Source organism: Panthera tigris, chromosome B3 (assembly GCF_018350195.1).
Source record: "Panthera tigris isolate Pti1 chromosome B3, P.tigris_Pti1_mat1.1, whole genome shotgun sequence".
NCBI lineage: Eukaryota > Metazoa > Chordata > Mammalia > Carnivora > Felidae > Panthera > Panthera tigris.
In genome coordinates, this window is record NC_056665.1 from 85,215,723 (window position 1) to 85,242,630 (window position 26,908).

The 26,908-nt window shown below is 36.0% G+C and overlaps 1 protein-coding gene across 8 annotated transcripts; it reads right to left on the reverse strand.

Moving 5' to 3' along the window:
* Window positions 1-4,850: 4,850 nt before the first annotated feature.
* Window positions 4,851-26,884, reverse strand: LOC102953152 (MAP3K12 binding inhibitory protein 1). Of its 8 annotated transcripts, none has more exons than XM_007073719.3 (9): window positions 26,741-26,883; window positions 22,797-22,916; window positions 20,769-20,993; window positions 20,583-20,679; window positions 17,744-17,809; window positions 17,363-17,515; window positions 13,657-13,754; window positions 7,008-7,046; window positions 4,851-5,460 (listed from the first exon to the last, which is right to left on the reverse strand). In XM_007073719.3, exons 1-9 carry the CDS (start codon window positions 26,822-26,824, stop codon window positions 5,353-5,355), a joined length of 990 nt encoding a protein of 329 aa, XP_007073781.2. In that variant the 5' UTR covers window positions 26,825-26,883; the 3' UTR covers window positions 4,851-5,352. The 8 variants fall into 8 exon arrangements, 7 of the variants coding, with proteins under 7 accessions (XP_007073781.2, XP_007073780.2, XP_007073779.2 ...); XM_007073718.3 differs by having other exon boundaries at window positions 4,851-5,457; window positions 26,696-26,882; XM_007073717.3 differs by having other exon boundaries at window positions 26,696-26,882.
* Between the last annotated feature and the right edge of the window lie 24 nt (window positions 26,885-26,908).

The following is a 26,908-nucleotide window of genomic DNA, read 5'->3' on the forward strand; positions in this document are numbered from 1 at the left end:
AAATAATTATAATATGTATTTAAGTCATTTTATTAATAATTTATGAAGTATAAAGGGGTAGTTCAATTAGAAACTTTAATAAGAATTTAAGCATGATAAACACAATTTTTATTCCATATATTTTGGCTTTGAAGATGTATACACACACACACACACACACACACACACACACATATTTTAAAGGTAGATAGATATAGATCAGTTGAATGTGACCACCTGCTCATCACTTGCCAGGCACAAACCTGGAACATATCCATCTTGTAAATAGTAACTCTAGATTTCAAATACAGTTCTATTAGGTTCTAGTTTATCATTACTTATGGTTCTTTTGCACTTGCATTGTGAAAATACAAAACTTAAAAAAAAACTTTGATGATATGATTTTATTGAAGGATGGCAATTATTGGAAAACATTTAAAATTTTTTTAGATTTATAAGCATCAATTAGAATGAACAGTCCAGTAATTTTTTCATTTCCACATCGTTTATATCCTTTCAATTACCTTTGTATATACAAAAATGCTGTCTTCAGCACTTTACAACTTAGGAAATTTTGTTTACTTTACAACAAGTAAATTTTGGTGAATAAACACCATAAAAAGTGAAAAAATACAACACCACCACCCATTTAGCAAAATTAGATGGTCCAGGTCCTTATAAAATTTGCATGATGACTATTGAATAAGTGGATGAAAATACTTGATATTCTAATTGTGCTTAGAAATATATGGTTCACTCATTCATTCTTGAGTTTGAGAAAACAGACCTTAAATACACAGTCTGAAGACTCATGATCTGAGATTTTGCTTATGTGGTCAATTTCATCAACATCATTAGGATCCAGAGCACTGCCCTCTGTCTCTTTGCATTTATCTTCTGATTACTTTAATAATTGTGGAAATTCTGTTAATTTCCTTCTACTTGCCATTATAGTAAAAACAAAGAAATCTAAACTATTAACTGTAATCATCATTGAAAGCCTTAAAAAAAAAAACTCTAAAGATGGTGTCTCTCTAGACCCTTATATCTTCTTAAAAGATATTGCAATACTTTGGGCAATGTTATGTGAAAACAGAAGGATCCTCACTTATTTTATTGTTACATATACTATTACATTCTTCTAGGTGTTTCCATCATCATTCCATTTCCTTACTATTTTAGTCTTTTAAAGCACAGTTGCAAATAGTTGATTAGTAATAATTAAATAGTTGCTGGGATGATGAAATAAAATATTTCAAAAGATGTAGGAAAAATTAAATCAGAGATCCCATAATGTATCTTAGAGTTATAGAAGGGTCCAGTGGACCTCTATGGGAATTGAAAAATATGAGTTTTATTCTATTTTGAAAAAGTAAATTTTCTTTTTATCCCTTGGAGAATATTAAGAGACTAAAAGTCATGAAATATCAATCTTTATAAAGTTAGCACTGCTCAAAAAAGAAACCCAAAGCTAAAATTTTGTTTAATGGACTCATGTGATATCTCTAGGGTTAAAAGATCATAAAACATTTTCAGATAAACTCATGGGGGAGAAAAGTATTTCTTAGAGAACTAAAAACTTTGTAAAGGCCAACTGTTCCATCAATCTAGATCACAGGGGCAGAGTTTTGGCCCATGCTTTCTTTGGTGGAAGTGCCACTTATTCCCCCAAAGGGCTAGGTCATGTGGCTTTTTTTGTTCTTGAATATCCTCTCAGGCCACAGATAATTGGTCCAGGGGTAGACAGTTTTGAATACAAATTATTCCTTTTTCATATTTTGAATTGTAATAAACACGGGACACTGGAGCCAAAGAGATAGGTGAGAGCTAGCAGCACACAGACCCCAAAGTCTTACACAAAACTAAATTGCAAAGAAGGAGAAAAGAAGACATTTTCAGAGAAGTCAAGCTATGAGCAGAATGAGGCGTATATTCAGAATCCAGATGACATGGCTCAGTGTGACAGAGTGACAAAACCTGGCTGAACTTCCTGCAATTTGAATTACATTATTTTTTTTAATGTTTATTTATTTTTGAGAGAGACAGAGACAGAATGCGAGTGGGTTAGGGGCAGAGAGAGAGGGAGACACAGAATCCAAAGCAGGCTCCAGGCCCAGAGCTGTCAGCACAGAGCCTGACGTGGGGCTCGAACTCATAAACTGTGAGATCATGACCTGAGCCCGAAGTCGGACGCTCAACCGACTGAGCCACCCAGGTGCCCTGAATTACATTCTTTTATTTTCTTTTTTGAAAATTTTATTTATTTGGGGGGGGGGTAGGGGGCAGAGAGAGAATCCCAGGAAGGCTCCATGTGGAGCCCTATAAAGGAGCTCAAACTCATGAACTATGAGATCATGACCTGAGCAGAAATCAAGAGTCGGGTGCTTAACCAACTGAGCCATCAGGCACCCCTGAATTATATTCTTTATAACAACCTTTATGTAAGTTAGAGTTGGGTTTCTGTTTCTTGAAAGCAACAAATCCCTAAAACAGAAATTAGTGCCAGCAATGGGGTTGCAAGTCACAGACTCTGAGTGAAAATGAAGAACTAGCTGTGGAGTCAAGGCAGAGGGATAAAGGCAGGAGTGACAGAAAGGATTCCTTATTCCATGGAAAACTGGGTAGTATGGAGGTAAGAGTTGGCAAAATAGCTAAACAATTGTCTAAAATTTCTTGGGACCCAAACCACATGTCACTAAAGGACAAGCTTAGATTTAAAAGTTGTCACATGTCAAAATGTAGGATTAATTCCCTATGGACATGATTAAAATGCAGTGGCAAAAAGTTTTCTATACCCAGTTGGCTAAAAGCAGATAGGCAAAAGCAGAAATTACTTATCTGTTTCATAAAGGTAAGACTTTTCTAATGAGATTGTTGAAGATGAGGTCCAGATACCATTCATGAATTTGGAAAAGCTCAGGGCTCAGGAGCCTAGCAATTGAAAGGCTATCCAGTAGTAGCTGGAAACCCAGCCCTTTTCCTCAGGATAAACATATTAATTACTATCACCCCTGCTAGCTCCCAACCCTTAGTAAATCACTTCCTTAGACTGGAGGGGAGGGATTTTTAGGGGTAGACTGAGGTGAAAGTGCTTCCTGTTTTGCAAAACCTTTTCCACTTTTCCTCCTTTATTCTCTTGAGGACCGGGCCATTAAGAACAATGGGTCTAAGAGGAGCCAAACTAACAAAAATCCTGAGGAAATGGTCATTAGGTAGCCTGGTAATTAAAGAAGCAAACTTACCCACACAGAAATTCCTAGCATTGACTTTCAGTCAAGGATGTACTCAAGAAAGACGGTGATTGAAAACTCTCTAAAATTCTGGGGTAGTTATCAGAACCTTAGTCTTGAATAAGCACCTATGCCAACTCAAATCAACATGGTGTTTAATCCTGGTCTTTTTTGGAGGCTTGAACTCAAGTAGAAAGGATGCTGGCACCGGACAACACTTACTGAAGTGGAGAGAGGAGGCCTGAAGGGGACAATGGTAAAAGGAAATCCTTCTAGTGGACAGATCCTAGGACTGTTAGGCATGATTTGGGAACTTATTCTACTGTCAAGAGGGTCAAGAAACAGACTCAAGACATTTATTTCGGGGCAGACTAGTGACCAGTATGTGATCCTGTTTTCTAGGTTTCTTCTCTACCTCTAAGTTAACCTCATTTTTACTTTTATTGACTTTTTTCCTGTTGTTACTGGCATGATGGTAGTAAATGTGCCAGTAAACCCAGAGGAGGTCATTCTGGCAGGATGATTACAATGACCAGACTGTAATGGAGACTGAGCATTACATATACTGGATTACGCTGGGCAAGACGATCTTGAAGGATGAGTTGCTCCACAGAGAAGAAATATAGTGGTTAAAATGTTAGTAGAATCGACCTAGTCCACAGCTACTTCTTGGGAATGATTTCAAAGCCCCTATTTTTTACCTGGTGCCCCCATTCTCAAAGCTTCCACAAATGGTTGTGCAAGGTTGTGTGCATACTGTGTATTTCTGTGAGGTCCTGCCCCATCATCCTGGCCACAACTGATAGAGACCCCTGATCACACTGAGTGAGATCTAAGAGGAGTTGTGAGGTTCTGCAGAGTTGGGTTCGAGTTTGCACCATGTCAACTCAAAGGCATGAATGCCAAGGCTATGGAGACAGGGCTAACATGTCACCCTGTATGGAGTAATGAAGTTACTATCAAGTAGTAATGAAGAGGCCTTCAGAGAAATCAGTTCACAGAGAATAAGGCAGTCACATAGATGATTAGGGGTAAGAGAAAAAGAATGAAGAAGAGAGACAGAGGGAAAGAGAGGAAGAGGGAGAGCAGAAAAGAAGGAAGGTAGGGCACAGAGAACTAGACATAGAAACAGTCAGAGGCAGCTAGAGACAGAGAGAGATGAACTGTTGGTGACCTCCTAGGTACCACAATGTCCAGCTATACTTCTTATAATTAAATTCCAGATTTTTTGATTCAACAAGTTCCTATTTACAAGCTATTTTAGGTAGATTTGATTCTTGCAACCAAAACAATTCTTGACCTAAACATCTGCTCCTTGACTGTAGCTGCATCTTTTCAATGATTAATTTGCAACTATAGAAATACATATGCTGCCTAACATAACTGGGACACTGTAAAAAAGTGAGGCTGTCAAGAGAGAGGGACTATTTGTAACGTCTAAACACTTTCAAAGACAGACTTGGTTTTATACTGGAATAATAGCTAACATTTACTGAGCACTGCCCTTGGGCCAGTTTCAAAAGCTGTATATGCATGATCTCACCTATTCATGACAACCGTAGGTTTTATTATTATCAATGCCATTTTACCGATAAAGAAATTAAGATACAAAGAGAGATTAATTTGCTAAAGGTCACACAGTAAGGGGATAAAGGTAGAGTCTACTGTTTATTTACATTAAAGTTGGCATTTGGAAAAAAAAGTATGCATTCATTTAAAATTCATTTCAGTTGGTAAATTCTTCTTGCCTATTACGTACAAAGTACTGATTTAAACAAAAAAACTGGTTGACACTGATGTTACAAATATAAAGTCCTTTTAAATATCACTATTCAAAATAAATCGTCCTTTCTGTGGCATGTACACACACACAAAAAGATGTGCTTTGAAATTAAGTTTTTCGGTTTCCAAAATACCTCCTTTAGAACAGAAGGGGACACTTTCCGACAATGCTGTTTTCCACACCTTATAACCATTTCAAACTTCACTGGAATGTCTGCAGATGACCTGCTGCAGGCCAGACTCTCATGAAAAGAACCTTGATTTCAGAGAAGGTAAGTTACATTGATAAACACATATCCACTTAATTAACTGCACTGTAAGTATATAAAAAAAGTAAAATGACAAGAATGAGAGGAGTTTTTCATGGAAGGTGGTGGGTAGCCATGGAGTCTGCTTCTCTTGATTTTCTGAGCAGGGCTTGTCTGAGGGCACTAATTTTTTCATCAAGTTCAGCCAGTGAATAATTCTGCTGTAAACAAGAATAGAAATTGCTGAATAAGACTCTGAAGTATCTTAATGCAGATAAAGGGCTAAATGAACTAGAAATACTGACAATACAGTAAATGTCTTTTTTTTCCTTCATAAGAGTAATTTTTAAATGTTTTTATTATTATTATTATTTTGAGAGAGAGAGAAAGAGAGCGTAGACACATGAGTGAGGGCAGAGACAGGAGGAGCAAGCTCTGTGCTATCAGAGCAAAGCCTGACAGGGGCCTCGAATTCTTGAACCATGAGATCATGACCTCACTCAAAACCAAGAGTCAGATGCTTAACCAACTGCACGACCCAGGTGCCCCCATAAGAATAATTCTTAAATTGAACTATTTATGTTGGCTATATCAGATAGGCAGAAAATAACAAGGCTTAAAATATTTCATACTTTTTTTCTCTTTCCTAATGAGGAAGCTCTCCTGGATACTTCGAAAGGATTGTAAAAACTTTTCTTTAACTGACTACTCTCACTTTGAAAGGATTGTAAAAACTTTTCTTTAACTGACTACTCTCACTTTGAAAGGATTGTAAAAACTTTTCCTTTAATTGACTATTCTCACAGTAAAAAAATTAAACTTTAGGATTAGCTTAACTGCTAGAAATTCTCTTTTGATGGATCAACTGCAAGCAACTACCTCTCCTGGAAAACACGGATGCTCTCAGAAATTTATTCAAAATTTTACAAAAAAAAAATAAGTAGAAAACTATTCTTCAAAAATAAACCAAAAACTTTTTTTTAAGTTTTCTCCAACTTTATTTTTTTTAATTTTTTTTTTTAACGTTTATTTATTTTTGAGACAGAGAGAGACAGAGCATGAACGGGAGAGGGGCAGAGAGAGAGGGAGACACAGAATCAGAAGCAGGCTCCAGGCTCTGAGCCATCAGCCCAGAGCCCGATGCGGGGCTCAAACTCACGGTCCGCGAGATCGTGACCTGAGCTGAAGTCGGACGCTTCAACCAACTGAGCCACCCAGGTGCCCCAAGTTTTCTCCAACTTTAAATTTACATTACTACCATTAACAGCTATGAGAACCTCACTAATTAAGATTCAACTAATTAATATAGTAGGACTGTGGACAGTGGTAGGCTGAAGTCAACCTCTGCCAAACATCCTTTTTTGATTTAGATGCTGCTAATTAGTAGGGTCAGCAAAAGGGGGAGGGGCGGGTGGGGTGCCTGGCTGTCTCAGTCTGTACAGCATAGGGCTCTTAATCGTGGGGTTCCTGAGATGGGGGGGATTTAAATTACCTAGCATTTATTATTTTTCTGCATTTGGTAATTGACACATTCTGCCACAATTAACAGCTAGATACTTTCACATTTATATGACTCATATGAATCATTCCTTACCCTTGAAATAAAATTATTTAATTCAAGTTCATTAATTTATGCTGCCCTTTTTTTTTTTTCAATCTTGAATCCCAGGGTATGATCTAAAAACAACCAGTGTAGAAACTTTACTGATGAGAGGCATAAAATTTATCCAACTATTTCAGAAGCCACAATGAGAATTCAGTAACTTACTTGAGGTGGTTGTACTTTTCTTCTTTTTCCGGAAAAGCTCTAGATAAAAAGAAAGTAAGTAATCAATGCTTAGAAAATATAAACAATTTTCCTTTATAGAATACTGAACACAACACAGAGAACCCTGGCAGAAACAAAGCCCACAGAACTCATCAAGCACTATCTGCCACTGATATCTGTGTCCTTGTATCTTGGAAGATAGTCTCTAAAAGATGATCTTAAAAGTATATAGTAATAGGGTGCCTGGGTGGCTCAGTCGGTTAAGCATCTGACTCTTGATTTCTGCTCAGGTCATGATCTCAATGCTCAGGAGATCAAGCCCCGAGTTGGGCTCTGTGCTGACAGCAAGGAGCCTGCCTGGGATTCTCTCTCTCCCTCTCTCTTTCTGCTCCTCCTCTGCTAGCACTCTCTCTGTTCTCAAAATAAGTAAATAAACTTAAAAAAAAAAAAAAAAGTATATAGTAGTGACATCAAAGCAACATGCTCCTCCCTGGCTACACACACATTCCCATTAATTCCCAGCTTCTAATGAGGGGGAATAATTATGGAAGGAGATGCTGTGGGCACTTTCTCTACTTAGTTTCCTTTCTTATAGCCTTTCAGGATACTGAACAAGTGAAGCAATAGAGGAAAACAGAATTTGGAGTACCAGGTGAAAACACACACATGTACACACATCCTTGGTTGACTCTGATGATCACTGTGGTTGTCTGTACAAGCAGCTACCCACTGCTCCTCTACAGGACTCAGGGGAATGCTGATCGTATCCCACTGGTCTTGTCAGCGACTAGAATGGACATGGGCCCAGTTCTGGCCAATGAGTAAGAAGAGGTTTGCTGGAGACTCGGGAGAGAGCTTCTGGAAAAAGCTTTCTCACTTCTAAGAGAAAGCCTTCAAAAGAGGCAGTTCCTCTGGACACTGCTGTGTCTGAATAGGACACCTGAAAGTAGCTGTCTTGCAATCTGCCACTGGGGGAAAAGCCAATACCAAGCAGAGCTGAGGGGGAAAGAGCCCAATTCTTTGACAACCATGATTTAGCCCAAGAACCAATTAACCCTGAAGAGTGTACTACCATTGAACTTCCTACTTTGTAAGATAATTTCCATGCTGTTCAAGCCAATTTAAGTTTAAATCTCTATTACTTAAGCTGACAACATTCTCACTGACATGCTGCTGAGCCTTTTAAACCTTGACCAAATGAATTTCTAGATTTTCTTAGTTTCACAGAACCATAAGCTTCTGAATGGCAAATTAGTATATCGGTATATTTGACAAAGAAATTGTCAATGTAGGTGGCAAAAATTTCTCATGAATATTTCTGACCACTAAGATTTAGAATAAAAGGTAAAAACTTTCATTTTCCTTTGTGTCAAAAGCTGTTTCAAAGAATACTGAGGTATGCTTCTTTATCAGTAGTTACAGTAAGTGGGAAATCATGAAGTGTTGTAATTGTTTTTTTTTTTAATGTTTATTTATTTTTTAGTGAGATACAGAGTATGAGCAGGAGAGGGGCATAGAGAGGAGGAGACAGAATCTGAAGCTGTCAGCACAGAGCCCGACTTGGGGCTCAAACCCATGAACTGTGAGATCAAGACCTGAGCTAAAGTCGGACACTTAACCAACTAAGCTATCCAAGTGCCCCAAAGTACTATAATTATTAAATATGGGGGGAAAGGTGTTTATATAAACAGGTTCCTTCCTTTGCCAAACTAAGCTGGATACCTGTGATGGGCCCATAGGCAGGTAAGGGCTTAAGGTTTAATTTTGGTCAGATGACTCCTCAGTCTTCTACCTTCCCAAGGGGTGCCTTTTTACACACCTGATTAAAATATACTTCCCCTTGTTTTCCTAACAGTTTAGTCTATTAAAATATTGACAGTTTCCATGTCATTGAGCAATCAGATTATTATTATATCACAAAACCAAAGTGAGAAGTATCAGAATGAGGAGAATAAGGACATCAGATTCAGTAACTTAAAAACAGTAAAATGTGGTTTTGGGGGGCTTAGTTTAGGTGTAGGGTCTTAAGTATTTCTTCCATTGTGGTCCCATCCCACTACCGTGATTCAGATTTCTTCTTGGTGTGGACAATGATCTATTTCCTAAACTATCTTTCTGGACTCTAATCTCTAACTCAAACTTCATAATGCCACCAGACAGGAACAAGTTTCTCTTTCTCAAAAACTTAATTGTGCACCAGTGACACCAGAATTGCAAACTGGTTAGTGTGACCTTCAAGGCCCTCCAAAATGTGTTTGCAGTTTTATATTCTAGCCAGATCCAGTTACTACCTCACGCTTCAGGCCCATGACACACTTTCACACGTACATGGCCTATGCACATGAAGTTGACTCCCTTCTTCCTATACTTACCTTCAGAACCAGGAGTTGCCATTACAGACATGGTTAAGGATCCACCTAGTCAGTGCTTTGGAACAAAGGTAACACACCTTCAAAAGTCCAGTAATGAACTAGCAGCCAAACCCTATCCATTCACACATTTATTCAATGCCTACTATGGTCTATGTGTTCAAAGATGAACAAGACACAGTTCCTGCCCTTCAGAGGTTCAAAATATAGTGTAAAAAACAGATGTGTAAACATGTAAGTGGTAAGTGCTATAAAATGAACAATGCTATAAAAATGTATTTGTGAAGCATGTTATATTTACGGTTTCAAGGGTCAAAATTTAAAATCAGTAATAATTCTTTGGAAATACTAATAAGGATTTTATCTTTTAAATGTCTATTAAGGGATGCCCTTAAAAATTTTAAAACATTATCCCATTCAAATCTTATCATGTTGAATGTGAAGAATGAAGACCTTTAGAACTATTACTTTAAAAGGTACAACAAAACACTAATCTCTGTTGTAATTCCTGCTTTATATACATTGTTTTGGAGTTTTATGTGTTTCCTAACTGAAAAGAACTTTACGTAACTTACTTTTGTTCCTGAACCAAATGCAATTTATATCTTTTTTCCGTTAGCTTTTCCCTTTTCATATGCTGTGCTTCAATGTTACCCATGATAACCAATCTCTGTTCAACTATGAGTCTTCCCTGTGTTTAGAATTCATCTACATGTAAGTCTGGAATAAACACAGATAAATATTCTCAGAGTTCAGAATTCAGTTTCTATAAAAATTCAATCCATAAGAAATATAATGGGCTCAATTTTCCCTTACTAAGTTTATTTTATGTTTATTTATTTTTGAGAGAGAATGCACATGAGCAGAAGAGGGGCAGAAAGAGACAGGGAGACATTCCAAAGCAGGCTCCTCGCTGTCAGTGCAGAGACCTACATGGGGCTCAGACTCACGAACTATGAGAACATGACCCAAGCAGAAGTCAGTCACTCAACTGACTAAGCCACAGGCACCCCTCCCTTACTAACTTTAGAAGCTAGAAGACTGTACAGTGTATGTACTCTTTTCTATACACTTTTGAAAGATATGTAGAAATACGTGATTTCCATACGTGTACTCCCAGCATGAGGATGGTGAGAGTGATGAGTATATGTCCTCTACAGGGTATGTGTTTTAACTCTGCCCATGTCCACAGATGTTCCTAGAGCCGGACCTACCTTAAGCGAAGAGTGTGGCTCCCAGAGATGGCACATTCATTCTGTTTAGGAGGGGTGAGTGCCTGTGCCATTGGGCCTGTGCCATGTTTATTTATAGGCCTTAAGGATAGAGTTAATCTGAATGTTTAAACCTTTTCAGTGTTTTGTCCTTCCTTGTAGCTCACTATTAATTTGGACTTGTCATTTGTAATACTAATCCAGAAGTGTTCCTTCTAATCAAATATATATTGTTTAATATATCTGGAAATATATTTTTAGAGTACTAGTTTTATCACAAGTATGGCAACCTAACACATACAGGCCAATCCTGTTTGCATGTATAATGCTTCCTGCTCCTAAAGTTGTCACCAAGTTTCAGACTTCAGGCCTCTGACAATCCCAGTGTTCTTTTACCCATTCTGTGTTTTAATTATCACCTCTACAGACTTTCCCAATTATTTGAAGTGTAAGTCCTACTCTTGAAAAGTTTACCTGATGTTTCTATCTGCATATCCTGATATGACTTTAAATTCACATTTCCTCCCAAAATAACTCCCCCTCCAGATTTTCTTATTTCTGTCAATGATAGTATAATTTTTCCAACCAGAAAATTGACTCACCCTTGCTCTATGCCTCTTGCATTAATCTTTTCTATTCTCACTCTCTTGTCCTTAGTTCAGAATCTCACTTCATATCTAAGCTAATATAATAATGTCTCCTTATTCTTGGTCTCTCCCTTTTCATTTATCTCGCAGAGTATTAGATAAATCTTCTGAGTAACTTGCACAAGTCTCTTCCCTGCTCAAATGCTTTCAATAGCATTTAAACTTTAAATGCTTTAAACTTCTGGGTATGGTATTTAAGGTCTTCTACAATCTGACTAGTCTACCTCTTTAACCAAAATAGTCTAAACATTCTATCTTGTGTATAAGACATCCCCAAAACAAGATTATGATTTGAAGGGCTTGTTCTTTTGTTAATCAAGTTCAGTAACAGGTGGATGTTAAGCTTTATAAATCAAAAACAAAGAGAATAATGATGGAGCAAGGTCTCTCTGGAGGCATCCAATACTACGATATTCTCTGTTAAGATCAGTTCTGTTGTTAACAAGAGCTATATTAACAAAGTATGAAATTGAACTAGAAAAATAATCTGCCTAGGAATTACTTAATGAAGGCAACTTGAATGGAGAAAAAAAACTTATGGCAGACTGTTTTAGGAAAAAGCATAAAATCTTTATCAAGTTTTCTAGGAAGATACATTCAAAGAACAACCCTAAAAGTGGAAAAACCTTTGCAATTATGTAATATAACCAAGAAATTTTCTAAATTAGACAACTGAAGGCTAAAGGAATTATATGACTTATCCACATTTTACATATGACACAGTGTATTCATAGCTGGTTTCTGAAACTAAGTAAATGCAGAGTTACTGAGGTTTTTACTACGTGCTAGACAGTGTGCTAAGTGCTTGACTGGTATTACCTCATTTAATCCTTGCTTCAGCCTTTAGAACTTCAATAAACCTTATTTTACATTTGAAGGAAATAAATCACTAAAACTCTTTCTCTAAATTCTTGATCTTTAAGCTTCATTGCTCACTTTTGTTATATAAACCTGCCTTCTTCATCTGGAAATACTTCTTTACCTTACTCGAATACCTAATTCACCACTTTGGAAAAATTGCTGGTTTACCTAAAATAATTTTAAATATATTTTCACCAGTGACTTATAAATGATTCATGCTAATATGAGTTACTTTACATAGTTTTTCTGACCCAGGAGTTTTAGTAAAATTTTCACTAAAAATTTAGTAAATTAAAACATTTTGTTCACTTTTAGATGACATTTTGTTCACTTTTAGGTGAAAAGTTCTAATATGACACTGCTTTAAAAAAGAAAAAAAGAAAAAAAAATAAATAAATAAAACCTCAGAAAAGGCAGGTGTATGTATAATCACCCCAGAAGACTGAGTAAAATAACACAGTGAACGCAGGGTCACTTGTCTGAAACCTGCTGATGTGACAAAAAGAGACTTATTAGTAAAACACCGTTTCTTAAAGTCCTTGGAAAAAAGGGTAAAAATGAATGAATGAATAAATAAGTGCCAGAGTTGAGGAATTAGACAAGCATTGACTAGTCTTTCAAACAGTTTGGTGGTTAAGCTAAAGAAAAAGGGTGGCAGATTGAGGTGTTTGTTTGTTTAGTATGGAGGAGAAATGTAAACATGTATGAGCTGAGGGAAGGAGTCTGGACAGTGAGGGATTAAACAGACAGAAAGGATAACTGACAGAGCAGGGTCCCAGAGGAAGCCTTTGTTCCATAAGATAGCATTTTCGTAAGTGACAGGATTGACAACTACCTAGGCTGATATACTATGCCATGAAAATGGCTGAAATTTGAGAATTTGGGTAATGTTTAATAAAACTACCCCTTTAAAAAAAATTATGAGTCTAAATACAAAATTCAGAATCATAATTTTTTAAAAAGTAGGTAATTCCCTACATATGACTATGTTTATCTTTGAATTATTATTATTTTTTTTACGTTTATTTATTTTTTGAGAGACATAGAGAGACAGAGCACAAGTTGGGGAGGGGCAGAGAGAGAAGGAGATACAGAATCCGAAGCAGGCTCCGGGCTCCGAGCTGTCAGCACAGAGCCCGATGTGGGGCTCAAGGTCACAAACTGTTGAGATCATGACCTGAGCCGAAGTTGGACACTTAACTGACTGAGACACCCAGGCACCTCTATCTTTGAATTACTAAAACAGTGTTTCACATGGGGCACCTGGGTGGCCCAGCTGGTTAAGTGTCAGACTTCGGCTCAGGTCATGATCACGGTTCATGAGTTCGAGCTCTGCGTCGGGCTCTGTGCTGACAATGTGGAGCCTGCTTTGGATTTGGTGTCACCCCTGCTCTCTGCCCCTCCCCTCTCACGCGCTCGCACGTGCTCTCTCTCTTTCTCAACGTTAAAAAAAACAACCCACCAGTGTTTCACATATAGCAGATAAATGAATGAATTGTTTGTTATATGATGAAGCATCATAAAATAAAATATTTATTTTTTTAAAGACACTTATACTTACTACAGAATGAAAATATTCAGGAGAGATGCCTTCCAATTCAAGGATTTTATCCTCAAGTTTTTTAATTCTCTGATAAATGTCTCTTGGCACTGGACCACCTAAATACATTTAAAAAAATTCTGAGATTCTATTGAATAATTCTTCTTATAATATTTATTCTTAAAATACTATGCAGAGAAACTTGTGCAGAGGAATGGGAAATATTTAAGCCTCAGAAGATAACGAACAAGAGTAAAATAAAATGAAATCCTTAGCTCATATTTTTGTGTTATACACTGTGGGATATATTATATTACACCTCTCCCCAAGCCCCATTTATGCTTCCTATATTTCTAGAAGATTTGTTATATGTTAAATTTATTACATGCTACTGAATAGTTCCTGTATCGGACAATTTGTACTTCTGATAGATTTTGATAGTTACTTGTGAGGAGAAAAATGCATGGGGACAACAGACAGTTCAATTTGGTGATTGCAATGTCTTTATCACTTTCAATTTATATTTCTCCCTACATGCCACATTTTCCCCTTTAACCTAAAAGAATGTTTAGGAGCTTCATCATAATTCCTAACAAACTTTCTGTGGAGGGGGAAGATAAGTTAAAGTTATTCAAATTTTAATGTTATGATTATATCCCAAATCCTTTTATTTCTCAGTACATCAATGTGACCATTTTGTCTAGACCCCCACCATCTCTGTCTGGATTACCACAACCTCCAAACTGGACTTCTTGTTTCTGCCTTGCTCCCAGTCTGTTCTCAACACAGCAATGATCTTTTTAAAATGTAAGTCAGATAGTGTCATTTCTCTGCTCAAAACCTTCCAATACCTTTGCATCTCACTCAGACTAAAAACCAGAGCCTCTACAGTAGTATATAAGGTCCTAAACAATTTGGACATTCTCCCCACACCTTTATCATTCTAGCCATTTGGTTCCTTTTTTTCTGTTATTTGAGTAGGCCAAATACTCTCACAGCTTTAGCACCTGTGGTTCCCTACACAAAGCTTTCTTTCACCAACTTTAGGTCTGGGCTGAAAAGTTACCTTATCAGGAAGGACTTCTCTGACCACCCTTTAAAAAATACCAACGCTAAACCTCCCCACAGACACACTCCCTATTCTTTCCCTTATTTTATTCCAAACCATTACTACCACCTCCATATATTACTACTACAGTCCATATATTTTGTTTTATTGCCTGTTTCTCCACTTTTATGTGAGCTCCAGGAGGGCAAAATGTAGTTGTGTTTATTGGTGTGGCTGTGCAGCTTGTGCACTGCACAAACCTAGGAATCATCAGTTCACAAACAGGTGCTCAGTATTTACAGACTGAACGAATATATAATTAGATAATCATTATGCAATTAAAGCATACAGGAAAATTTTCTATCAAAGGTATCAACTTTTGTTGATGTTAAGTATGAAAACTCTAGAAATGGGTTTCTTTTTTCAGAATTTTTTTATCTTAGGATCTTGGTTGTTCTTGCTCTTGAGTACAGCAAAATGAGTAACTTATTCAACTTTGCTCTTGCTGCCCCCTTTACCTAGAATGTCCTCTGCCTCACCTCTGTATCTTTCAAGAGTCAGTTCAAACTTCACTGAATCAGTGAAGCACTGCCTGAATCTCTTCATATGGAGGCTCCTTGTGCCCCACCATGTCCTTCCTTCATAGCCCCCATAACATTCCACTTCAGCATTATTCTTTCTCCCAGACTGTGAAGTTCTTGAAGCTAAGGACCGCAGCTATATCATTTCAGTCCCCCTTGTGTCTAAAATAGTACTTGGCACATAGTAGACATTCAACAGATACTTTTCATAATTAACTACTGGATACTATTAGACTTAATAAGCCAATCAATCCTTTTATCTAGTTGTTTTTTTAAATGAATTTACTTCTGGGGGAGGGGTTAACATTTAATGCTAATCTCTTATTACCCTCAAAGATTTACTCCTTCTCATCTTCTATCTTCTACTTCTATACGGCAAATACTCCAGCTAGACTGGACTCAGAAATTCCCTAACCATATTTTTGTGCCTCAGTACTTTTTGCACACGGTGTTCCCTCTTTTTGGAATAATTTGCTCCTGCCTGCTGACAAATTCCTACTAATCCTTCAAGGATGCAAATAACACTTCACCAGGGATACCATCTCTTGATTTCTCCTGAGAGTTCTGAACACTAACTTTGTGCCCACTGTACTTTGCATACATCTGAAAAGGGAAATGAGCAATCGTTCATTTAAAAACCTCTTGAATACCCGTTTTTTGCCAGACACTGCGCTAAGCACAAAGTAATGAACATGGCAGACAGTTTGCTCTCACAGACCTTACTATCTAGCAAGGGACATAGATATTAAACAAACACAACTGTGCTAACTGCTGTAAAGGAGGGCAGGGAGTACCACGTGCTACTGAGACTACACGAAAGGGCAATCCATAACAGTCTGGGATCAGGAGGGGAAAGCATGGGCATAAGAAAAAGCCTTGGTAAAGGCCCTAAGGACAGCAAAATGAGTAGGAGCTGGGAAGCCCAGAGGGGGCTGGAACTGTAGGAGTACATCGTGCTATTTAAAATTATAATCCCCTCCCATCCTAAGCTCCTTTCTCTTCTCTTGGTCAACCTGCTTTTCTCTGTAGCTCTTCTTGTGTAGCATATATTACTAGAATTTTTGTTTACATGTATTCTCAGTGCCTAGAACAGTACCTGGCTTACAGTAGGAACTTAATACCTATTTGTGGAATGAATATATAAGTACTAAGTTTGGTATGCATGTAAGGGCAACAGGAAACCATTAAAGAATTTTTAACTGGGGAGCAGCAAGATCAGATTTGAGCTTCAGAAAAAGCAGTTTGGCCATTGGTACAGATTTGGTCTTGAGGAAGAAGAGAAAGAAGACTAGTGGCAAAGCAACCATCAAATATCCTTCCATCAGTCTGAGGCAGAGAACAGTGACTTCAACTAGAGAAGCAGCTGTGGAAGTAGACAGAAGTGGGTAGGTTTGAGAGATATTTAGAAGACAGAATCAACAGTTATCTGGTGACTAAATGAGAAGGGAGACCAGCTTTACAGCCAGTTGAGACTGAGGTTTGATTTCGAGTTGTCATTACTACCTTGGGCCTGTTGCTTGAGCTCTCTGAACTCAGTTTCTTCATCTGACAATAACAGCACCAACACCTCACAAAGGTACTGTTAAATATTAGGTGACTTGACATGTATAATACTTTGAGTGACTGGCACTTAGTATTATTCAATAAATGTTAGTTCATTTCCCCTATGGTATTTACTTAGTTATATGCTTCTCCTCACTGAAAGATCTTTGGGGAATAGGATCACATTTATCAATACTTGGTACCTAGCACAGTGGGTGATAGTCATGGTTAAGTTATGACACTGGTGGCAGGAAAAAGACTACATTAATTTTCAGCCATGACTTTAATAAACTGAGAGTGTCAGGATCTATTTGGAATCTGTTCCCTTTCTACTAACAGTCTCAAATTGGTGAGAAGTGCAAGAGGAGGAAGAACCTGAACACATGAACTGTAGATTCCTTGAGAGTAGAGACTATGCTTTGTTCATTTTCATACCAACCAGAAGCATGTTTTGTACGTGGCAAGTGCTCAATGAAAATTCTGTGACTCAATAAATTGTGTGGTTTAACTACTTGCAAAGGTACCTTGTTAGGGCACTGCCCAGCACTCTGCTTACCCGTCTGCAATCGCAAGTGAGCCTCAATATTTTGTAGTCGTTCTTCTACAGCCTGATTACCACAATCTCGGAGCATGCTGTTAGGTTTATGACCTGACCCTTGAATTCCTTCAGGTCTAGTCTGTGGTCCATATGTATTCACAACTCTAGAAACTAAATTAAGAAACTTTGAAATGTAAATTTAATACGCTCCAAAGTCAGAAATTCTATCTCCCTAACAGTACTTTATAAAGACCATCTAACCAACCCAAGTATGAAGGCAAGACTTTTTTTGTGTTTTAAAATAAACAAAATTTAGATAGGAAGGTGATTTCTATTCCATTTTGTTTATAATTGAGAATAAACTTCTGTCAGTGATGAAGATATGTAGTGGATACTTACCTTTTACATGACTTTTAAATCCCGGGTAAGGAGTAAAAATGGCATCAGTTCTTGCACAACTGTTTTCTAAGGAGAATTTAGATGAGTATAAGTTTAAATATATTCCTTGCTAAGTGAAATAAGCCATACAGAGAAAGACAGATACCATATGTTTTCACCCTTATGTGGATACTGAGAAACTTAACAGAAACCCATGGGGGAGGGGAAGGAAAAAAAAAAAAAAGAGGTTAGAGTGGGAGAGAGCCAAAGCATAACGGACTCTTAAAAACTGAGAACAAACTGAGGGTTGATGGGGGGTGGGAGGGAGGAGAGGGTGGGTGATGAGTATTGAGGAGGGCACCTTTTGGGATGAGCACTGGGTGTTGTATGGAAACCAAGTTGACAATAAATTTCATATATTGAAAAAAAAAAGTTTAAATATATTCTTAACTTCAACTATATGAGATTTTGAGAAACTTCCAATAATTCATATTAACATGCTACTAATAAAAGAATTATCATTTCAAATAACAGTAATTAAATTACCATCTTATTCAGGATAAAATTTAGTGACCTTTACCCTCTAAAATTTATAAGCTTTAATCATACCTAATTTTTACATTCACAGAAAGAAAAGTCCTCAGCATTCAGTGGCATAATTTAATATAATTTTTTAACAAATACTAATATCTACCCAAACCATCTGGACCTTTGGAGAAAATACTTTATATATTATAGAAAGCATTTTAATTTTAAGCCAAAGAGACTTTATTCCCTTTATTTCATCACAGAAATAAATAGAACTCATTATTTTTACCGAAATGCCTTTTAAAAAAATACAGCATTTTGATATTACTTATTGGTCAAATTAGCAATCATCTAATAAAAAGGATTAATTATACATTTAACACATTTTAATTTCAGAATCCCAAAAGCTATCTATCTCTTTCCAGACTGTTCCTGTCTAAAGGTACAATTTTAGGAAAAATAAATTGTAAAAATTTGTTCCAATTTTTTTCTAAGCTGAAAGGCATAGCTTTTTTTTTTTTTTTTTCCCTCAAATTAGGTATCAAAAAATTAATTACAAACCCAGGGGAAAACTGGAATAATGTTAACCTAACATGAATAAATTTGAAACATAAGTGTGTCAAATATTATGAAATTACACTTAAAATGACATTAAGCCATGCACTGCAGTAAATTTCCTGAAAATTTCCCCTTATTTTATAATAAAAAATAGATGGTAAAAGAGATACTGAGGGAAACTTCTTTTTTTCCCTATGGAAACTGATTTTCAAAAAAAATATGTTTTGTTTCAGTCAGATTGACAGGTATCAAAGGAATACACGAACACATTATAATACATTCATATTTTTTCAGAGTTTCCTTAACAGTTCCGCTGACAAATTAAATTATGTGAATATTCTAAATTTATCTTTTATATAGATAGTAAACAGAATCATTTTCTTTTTCTTTCCTTTTTTTTTTTTTTTTTTGAGATACCTCAATATACGTTCAAAGGGCCATCACTTCTCCATTCTTTTTCTAACATTTCATGGGGCTAAGGGTTAAAAAAAGAAGCTATCATCCATTCCAGAGTTATATTCCATGTATATAGATTAACTGACCCATCAGTGAGAAATTCAGCATGGTGTGAAGATAGTGAATGTATGAGTGCTAGCCACTCTCCACAGCAATTCTTGCTAGCACTGTTTTGAGCCAGCAAGGGATTGAATGGGCCAAGGAATCCTGCTGAGCATTTCAATTCTTGTCAATTTCTATCCCCTGGTGGTTTATAATAATAGAGTTAGCAGGGAGAACAGAGGAATAACATTAGTGACACATGTGCTTGTTCCCTCAACAAACCCTTTCTCATGGGTTGCTTGCCGTTGGATGGATTGCAATACCTGAGATTTTGCCACTATTGCACCTGTTCTGAAAAGCTAACAGGAAAATTTACTAAGCCTAGAGATATGCATGTATAATGTTAATACCAGAAAAGGCTGAATTCAGGACCCACTTGAGCCTGTATTATTTCATTATTAAGAGAATCAGTATACCAATGTAAGTGTCAATTCTAGGTTCATCTCACAATTCTGTATTCATAATAATTAGCTAAGAGATGGTAGAGGCAACAAGAAAAATGTTCATTCCAATTAGGAACTCTTCTCCATAATTTTTTCTAAGAACTACTTGTTCTGATTATTACTATGATGCCTGAGTAAGATCTATGCCAGTGCTTTGCAATATTTTGTATACTGCAGCATACCTGCAGATTTGTAAATATACTATAGCACCAAGTGGAAAGGAAAAGGAGAATCTGATAAAAAGAACAGCAAATGCATGCACTGTGAGAGAAAGGAAGAAAGCATAAGACACCACAGTCTTCATGACAATTTTTTTTATCGTGACAGAAAACATTTCAAACAGCTCATGAGTAGTGAGAAAACTGCTCCCTCTTGAGGAGTATTAACTTTACTAAGTTCACTTTATGTATTAACATCATAATTTCAAAAGTACATTTACAGGCTTGAAATTTATATAGCTTAGTTCCTTCTTGGGAGACTAAGCAACACTGCCACCCACACTTCATCTTCATTTCTAAAGGAAATTTAAAAGAATCTTCACCTGTGGTAGCCCTTGTGTGTAGCATTTGATCTTTGCATAACTAAAATGAAACCTGTTTTTGCAATGTAGTGTATTATTAAACAGAAAGAAATTCTGCTGCCTTAGCTTCTAAATAAACCTGTGAAATAAACTGGTTTAATGTTATTCATTTTTAAAAACAAATGAAAAATCAGAGCAACTGTAAAAACTGTGCTTAAAATCCTATGAAAATTAACTTCTTCGAGGTAGTTACCTTGATTACAATCAATAACATTGCAAAATTCCCTCACGTTGTTTTCATTGATTTCAGCTTGCTTTCTTTCAATAAATGCAGATATTCGTCTGTCAATCTACAAACAATAAGTACGCATGTTTTAACAATTCAAGCATAAGATTTTAAAAAATAATACCCCCCCCAAAAAAAAACAAAACTTCTTACTTCTGCTTTTCCAGCCTTTATTTGAACTACTTCTGGATCAACATGGATCTGTGTCTTTTTCACATCTCCTAAATCACAATCTTTGTGCTTTTCTTCCTCTTGTAGGTCACTAATGGGAAATTTGGCATTTACTTCATTCTTATTCCCCATTTCTGTTTTTTCTGTCCCTCCAACAACAGTTGTATTCTCCTCTTTAATCAGAGGCTGAAGTTTTGCTAAAAAAGGCTGAGAAAAACACAATTCCATCTGCAGAGGTTCAAACTAATCAAAATTAATTACACATTTAATATATTTATATAAATTTCTGCTAAGTAAATGCAATATTTAATATCAAACAAAATATAAAAAGTTGGCATATCAGGATACATAGATCTGATCACATGTGTTTGCTGTTCTCTGCTATTGTGACCATTATCATTTGCTATAAATCTGTTTGAAAGAAAGAAAGAAAGAAAGAAAGAAAGAAAGAAAGAAAGAAAGAAAGAAAGAAAACCTGAGGAAATTTAAAATTTTCTTTGAGGGAATCATTCTGTCACTCATCTTTTATTTTGTGCCAAATCAAAGCCTCAGCCTCTGGCACCAATGCCACTTAATTAACATGTCATTCAAATGCCTCCTCAGAACACTAAGGCTTAGTATTTTTCCTCCTTAACATGAGAGCCAGTGCTCTCACTCAGCAAAGCCCTGCATTATCACTGTATCACTGGAGATTCTCCACTTGAAACTGCAGTTGGCCAAAGTGAATGAGACAGCATAGATATGAAATATATAGGTGTTATGCTGAGTGAACACTCAGGCTTTTCCTGACATGGCAAGATACCTTCTTGGGTCACGAAATTAAATTTTTAAAAAGAAAATAAAAACTCCCAAGTTCCATAGCTGAAAAGAGATATATCCCTATCATTCACTATACTGGAGAGAATTAAAAAAAAAACAAAACAAAAAAACCCTATTGTATAATGTAAATTATACCACTAATTCCACCCTCCCCCCCACCCCCCCAACAATCAGGCCTCAGTTGAGTTCTACAACTCATTATTTCTGTCCTTTAATCTTAGGGTTAACTATTTCAATATGAAACAGAGTTAAAATTTCCTATAAAGTCACTGAACAGAGGGTTGAAAATCAATGTTTACTCCATTAATCAAAACACACCAGTACTGGTCAATGTTCCAGTTATTTTTTCATACCTATAATTTTGCTTCTGTTGTTTACTATATACCAACTATTCTTCTGAAACCTTATAACATCCTAATAGCAATAAAATGACCAATCCAAACAGTTCTTCCACTTACCTTTTGACACTTCATATTATATACTTTGATTAGAGATAAACTGCAAACTTAACATCAGTTATAACTGCAGAGACGGAAACTAGCAAATAACTAGTTCAGTTATTAAACTGAAATATTATAAAATATAGCAATACTATTATAAATAATTCAATGTTGACTTCTAATATAAGGGATGAATTATTTCAAACTGTTAAGAAAAAGAAAAGATAAAATAGTGACTGGCTACTTACTAAGATGAGACATTAATGTCACAGAAATTACTTTCTTTTTAAAAAGTATGCTGAAACTGTTTAATTGCAATAGACACTCCAGGATGTGTCATGCTGGGATAATGCCACTTCTTGAACCACTGAAAGCACTCCATGAGCCTCCAAACTCACCCAAGGCATGGAATCATTATCATAGCATGACACACACCTGCCGTGTCTTATTGCTTAATTATAACCCACCATAGATGCTACTGTATTGAATTTTCGGCACAAGTCTAGAATTGAATAGAATTGCATTCATTCAGTCTTCATAGCCACATTGGCCTATTGGACTATATTCCTGAGACTGTCCAGATCACTATGGAAATGAACAGATTTAGATCTAATCTGGCTGAAGTAACCTTTTATTGATAACACTATTAATACAGTGTTAAGACGGACCTGACAAATACTCTAGTTTATAATTTAACTGCAATTAATTTCTATTCTCAATACTGAATTAACATTTTTAACAAGAAATTTACCTGTAAATATAAAACATGTTGTTCAAGTGCACTAAAGAGCAAAGTGGGCTGGAATGCCGAGAGGCTCTGGAGCTTGTTCCAATCGATTGTAATTTTCACCACATCATCTCTGAGGTTAAGCTTCAAAGGGGCAAACCAGCGACATCACAAAAATTACACGATTAAGCTGAATATATGGGATGTCACAAAAATAATATTTCTTTAGAGTAACATGCCTATTTAGCTCAAAGTTATCAGGTTTTTAATGATACATTAAAATGCTCTACCTAGTTACCATTTTAAAAGGCCAAGAAAGGTGCAATTTTTATAGAAAAAAATCACAATGACATCTCATTCTAATTTTATTCTTGGGTCTGTGTAATGGGACCATCTCACAGGTGAAACTGTCCAGGAAAGATGGAAAGATAAGGCTTTTTTTGATACTTCATTATCTAAAACCTTTGGATGAGAGGCAAGAAAGCCTTGCCCTTTTCAGTACTTCTAGCTCAGAGCATTAAACAGAAGGGGCAGGTACATTTATGCAAGTTCTGATATAAACATTTCTTTTTGTTAAATATGTACATAAAAACATAACTGACATACATCATTACTCTGATGTTTTCTGAATCACATTTTTATCATTTTCAACTTTAACCAATTTTTAAAATAATTTGGAACTCAAGATTATTCATACATATTATAAAATCTAGGGATAAACTGCAGCATGTTTATTTACTTAAAATAAAAAAACAATTACTTAGCTGTGGAATCTGAAGTGAAAAACAAAAACTTTTCCACAACACTGGCCAAATCTTTGGTTAAATAGTATTTTCTAGTATTGTGTGAGGGCTTATCATATAAACCTTCTTATAAGTTGGCTATGTGTGACCTGTTAGAATAAAATTATATACAGAAAACTACCAAGAACCCGAATATAAAATTTGTATCAAAATTAGTGAAAATTTTAGAAGGAAAGCTTCCATATTTAGGCTCTTAAGTAAATAAAAGTGAACCATAATAAACTTTTCTAGGGACATGTGTTTATAGCATACTATAAAGATATGCTGCATCATAGAATTATTTTTTCAGAAATCATTTATTAAAAGTTAGTCCTATTTTGTACAAAATAAAGGCAAGTGTTACATTAGTTCAAATACAGATGTTATGAGTTGTGATTATAATAAAACAAAAAGACGAATCACTGAATAAAGAACCAGAGACCCAAAGTTACCAAAAAGGCACTATACTCAATGAATACTATATGACAAAAATTTACCACCCCCACCCTTTGCATGAGACAAGAAACATTTAAGGTCCATATTAGATACGTATAAAGAAATAGAAGTTTTGTATAGACTGCACTGGCAAAGGTTAGTTTATGTTAACTAAGGTTTTACATTAAGATTACTGCATTAATCTTAGTTTATATTATTTAATGCCTGTAAAAATTTCATTAGACAACAACTTACGTATGGAAGTAAACTATTACTATACTTCTACAGTCCTGTAAGAGATCTATAGTTGATAATAAATTTATGTGTTATTCATAAGAGAGTTATCCCTAAACACTAGTCATAATAGAGTTTAGGGATAACACAGATAAATCCTCAACCAAAGCAAAACATCAAATTTTCTAGAGAAAATAACTTACAGAAAATAAATCTTAATGTTGGGATCATATTCTCCTTTCAATTCAGCATGATTATGTAAGCCTTCCAAGCACAATTAAAAATATTTGGTCTTTCAAGAAAACCACATGATACAAATTAACTTTAAAATTATCCCAATAAAAATAAATAAATAAAATTATCCCAATATAACCAACTATTTACTCAACAATTTCCCTATTAGTAATATGAGTTCTATGCATTTTTATCCTACAGAACTTGTTATTGTAAACCATTCACTCAAAAATGTATTAGTTCGATATTAATATGGCCTATACAAATATGCATTTTCAGTAAAAACTTAAATTAATATGATACTCCAAGCTAACAATAAATAATGCTTCAGCTTGGTAAAATGGACCATGGAGAGGCAAGCAAGAAGGTTAAAATCAGTAAATCTGAAATCTGGGATAGAAAATACTTTTTAACATTCAATTTCGTTTCTTACTGAGGAGAGCCAACAATATAATGATACTATGCAGAATGAAATTAGGCATATTGACATTTTTTTTGAAACTTATAATTAAAAATACAGCCTGCAAACTTGTTGCAAAAGTAAATAGTGATTTCCTCCGGGAGCAATTTGATAAGTATTGTGGCTTTCATGCTTATCTTTAAAGAATACATCTCAAAATATAAAGAGTAATATCAAAATGGTTAGCATTGTAAAAAACGGTTAGCATTTAATTGATGAGACAAGGATTTAATTTTTGACACTTGTATAGATGGTCCCTTCACTGTGTCATGTAAACTCGCCAAATATTTACTCTTAACATTTTTGACAAGTGACATAAGTAAACTTTAATCACATCTCTATTTGTACCTTCAGAATATCTGAATGTTTAAAATTTTTAAATGAGTTGTAAAAATTCAGTATGCAAAACATTTCAAAAGAAATGTTTAAATTATTTCTTAATGTTACTTTAAAAAATATCTCATCACTAAAAAAAAAACCTTATGTAAATTATAGATGAGCAAAAACTTTTTTCATCCTGACATTTAAATATAAATAAACCTTACAATTCCAATGTCATAAAACATTCTTAATGTTAAACCAGTACAGGTCTTCGGTGATAAGACTAAAATATTTATGTCCCCCAGTCTTTAAAATTTTTTTAGTAAGTCCGTGGCAAACAATTGAGTTCAAAAGTTATAACTTTTATCAGATTCTATTAATAACTTCCATTACACCAAACTAATGTTCAACTTGGAGTAGTACTTTTTGCAAGTCGCGACATATTAGAATTTCTTTTAAATACTGAAATAACTTAAAAAAATGTATTCTCTATCTACCCACGGCTTTTAAAAATAATGTTTTACCAATCAGACAAATGATCTATTTTTATAAAGGAAGATAACATTATCTTCGACACAAAAGTCTGCTACCCGCGCTAGTACCAACCCCATAACAAACATTTAGAACTAGAAAATATTCCATCTAAAATATGAGAGAAGATTTCCTTTTTAAAAGCAAACAAACGTATTTTCAAGTTGTTTCTCATTTAAAATATGCTTTGCATTTTACTTCATGAAACGTTAATAGTCACTTAATTGTAATAGAGTGTAGGGAGTACTTTTATTTAAGCCCAATTTATTATGATATATCTGCAGAGGTTATTAGCCAGTTAAATTAGTTAATAATTAAATGACGATTAAACAACAGTTCCCGATGCAAACTGTTGTCAACCGTGGCTAACTCATCCAACTTTATGCAAGAAGTATTTAGATTAATTCCTTTTATTTTCCTCCTTGTATGAAAGGGTAAGAGATGCACACAACGACCAGAAGGAAAAAAAGAAAGAAAACCAAGTGACTCATTACAGCAAATCACTCAAAAAAGGCTGAGAGCTCTTTTCCAAAACTCTCAGGCCGCGCTAGCCTATCAATTTCTCTAATGAATGGACTGAAGGAAAGAGAGTCCTACGCGCCAGGCGCCTTCCCAACCTACACAGCTTTGTACACATTCATTCTCTCCAAACATGTTCTCGGAGCCGGGTTTTCCACTTACACTCTCCTCTCTCACTCTTGGGGAGAAGAGCTGCAAGGAAATCTAGTCTGCAACCCATCCTGAACTAAGTCCGTACGGCCATCCTCGCTCCGACCGACGGCTGCTGGGCTCGGGCTCCTCCTCCGGCCTCAGTTACTCAGGCCGGATCCCGGCCGGCGTCCTCGGCCCCCCGCCTCCGCTAGAGGAAAAAAGGGGGGAGGGGCCGGATAGTTCCCATACCCCTACTCCCACAGACCACCACTCACTTGTCCCACCAGGCTATGCAGAGAGCGAAAGATTTCGCAGAGCACCTCTTGGGAGAGATTAGGGCTGCAGCTCCGTTCCAAACTCCTGTCACCACTGCTGGAGCGACTAAGCTCAGCGACAGCAGCCATGACACCTTCACAGGCTACCCCCGCCACCACCGAGTTGTGCTCACAAACCCACCCCCTCCCGCTTTCGTCTCTGGGAGATGACGT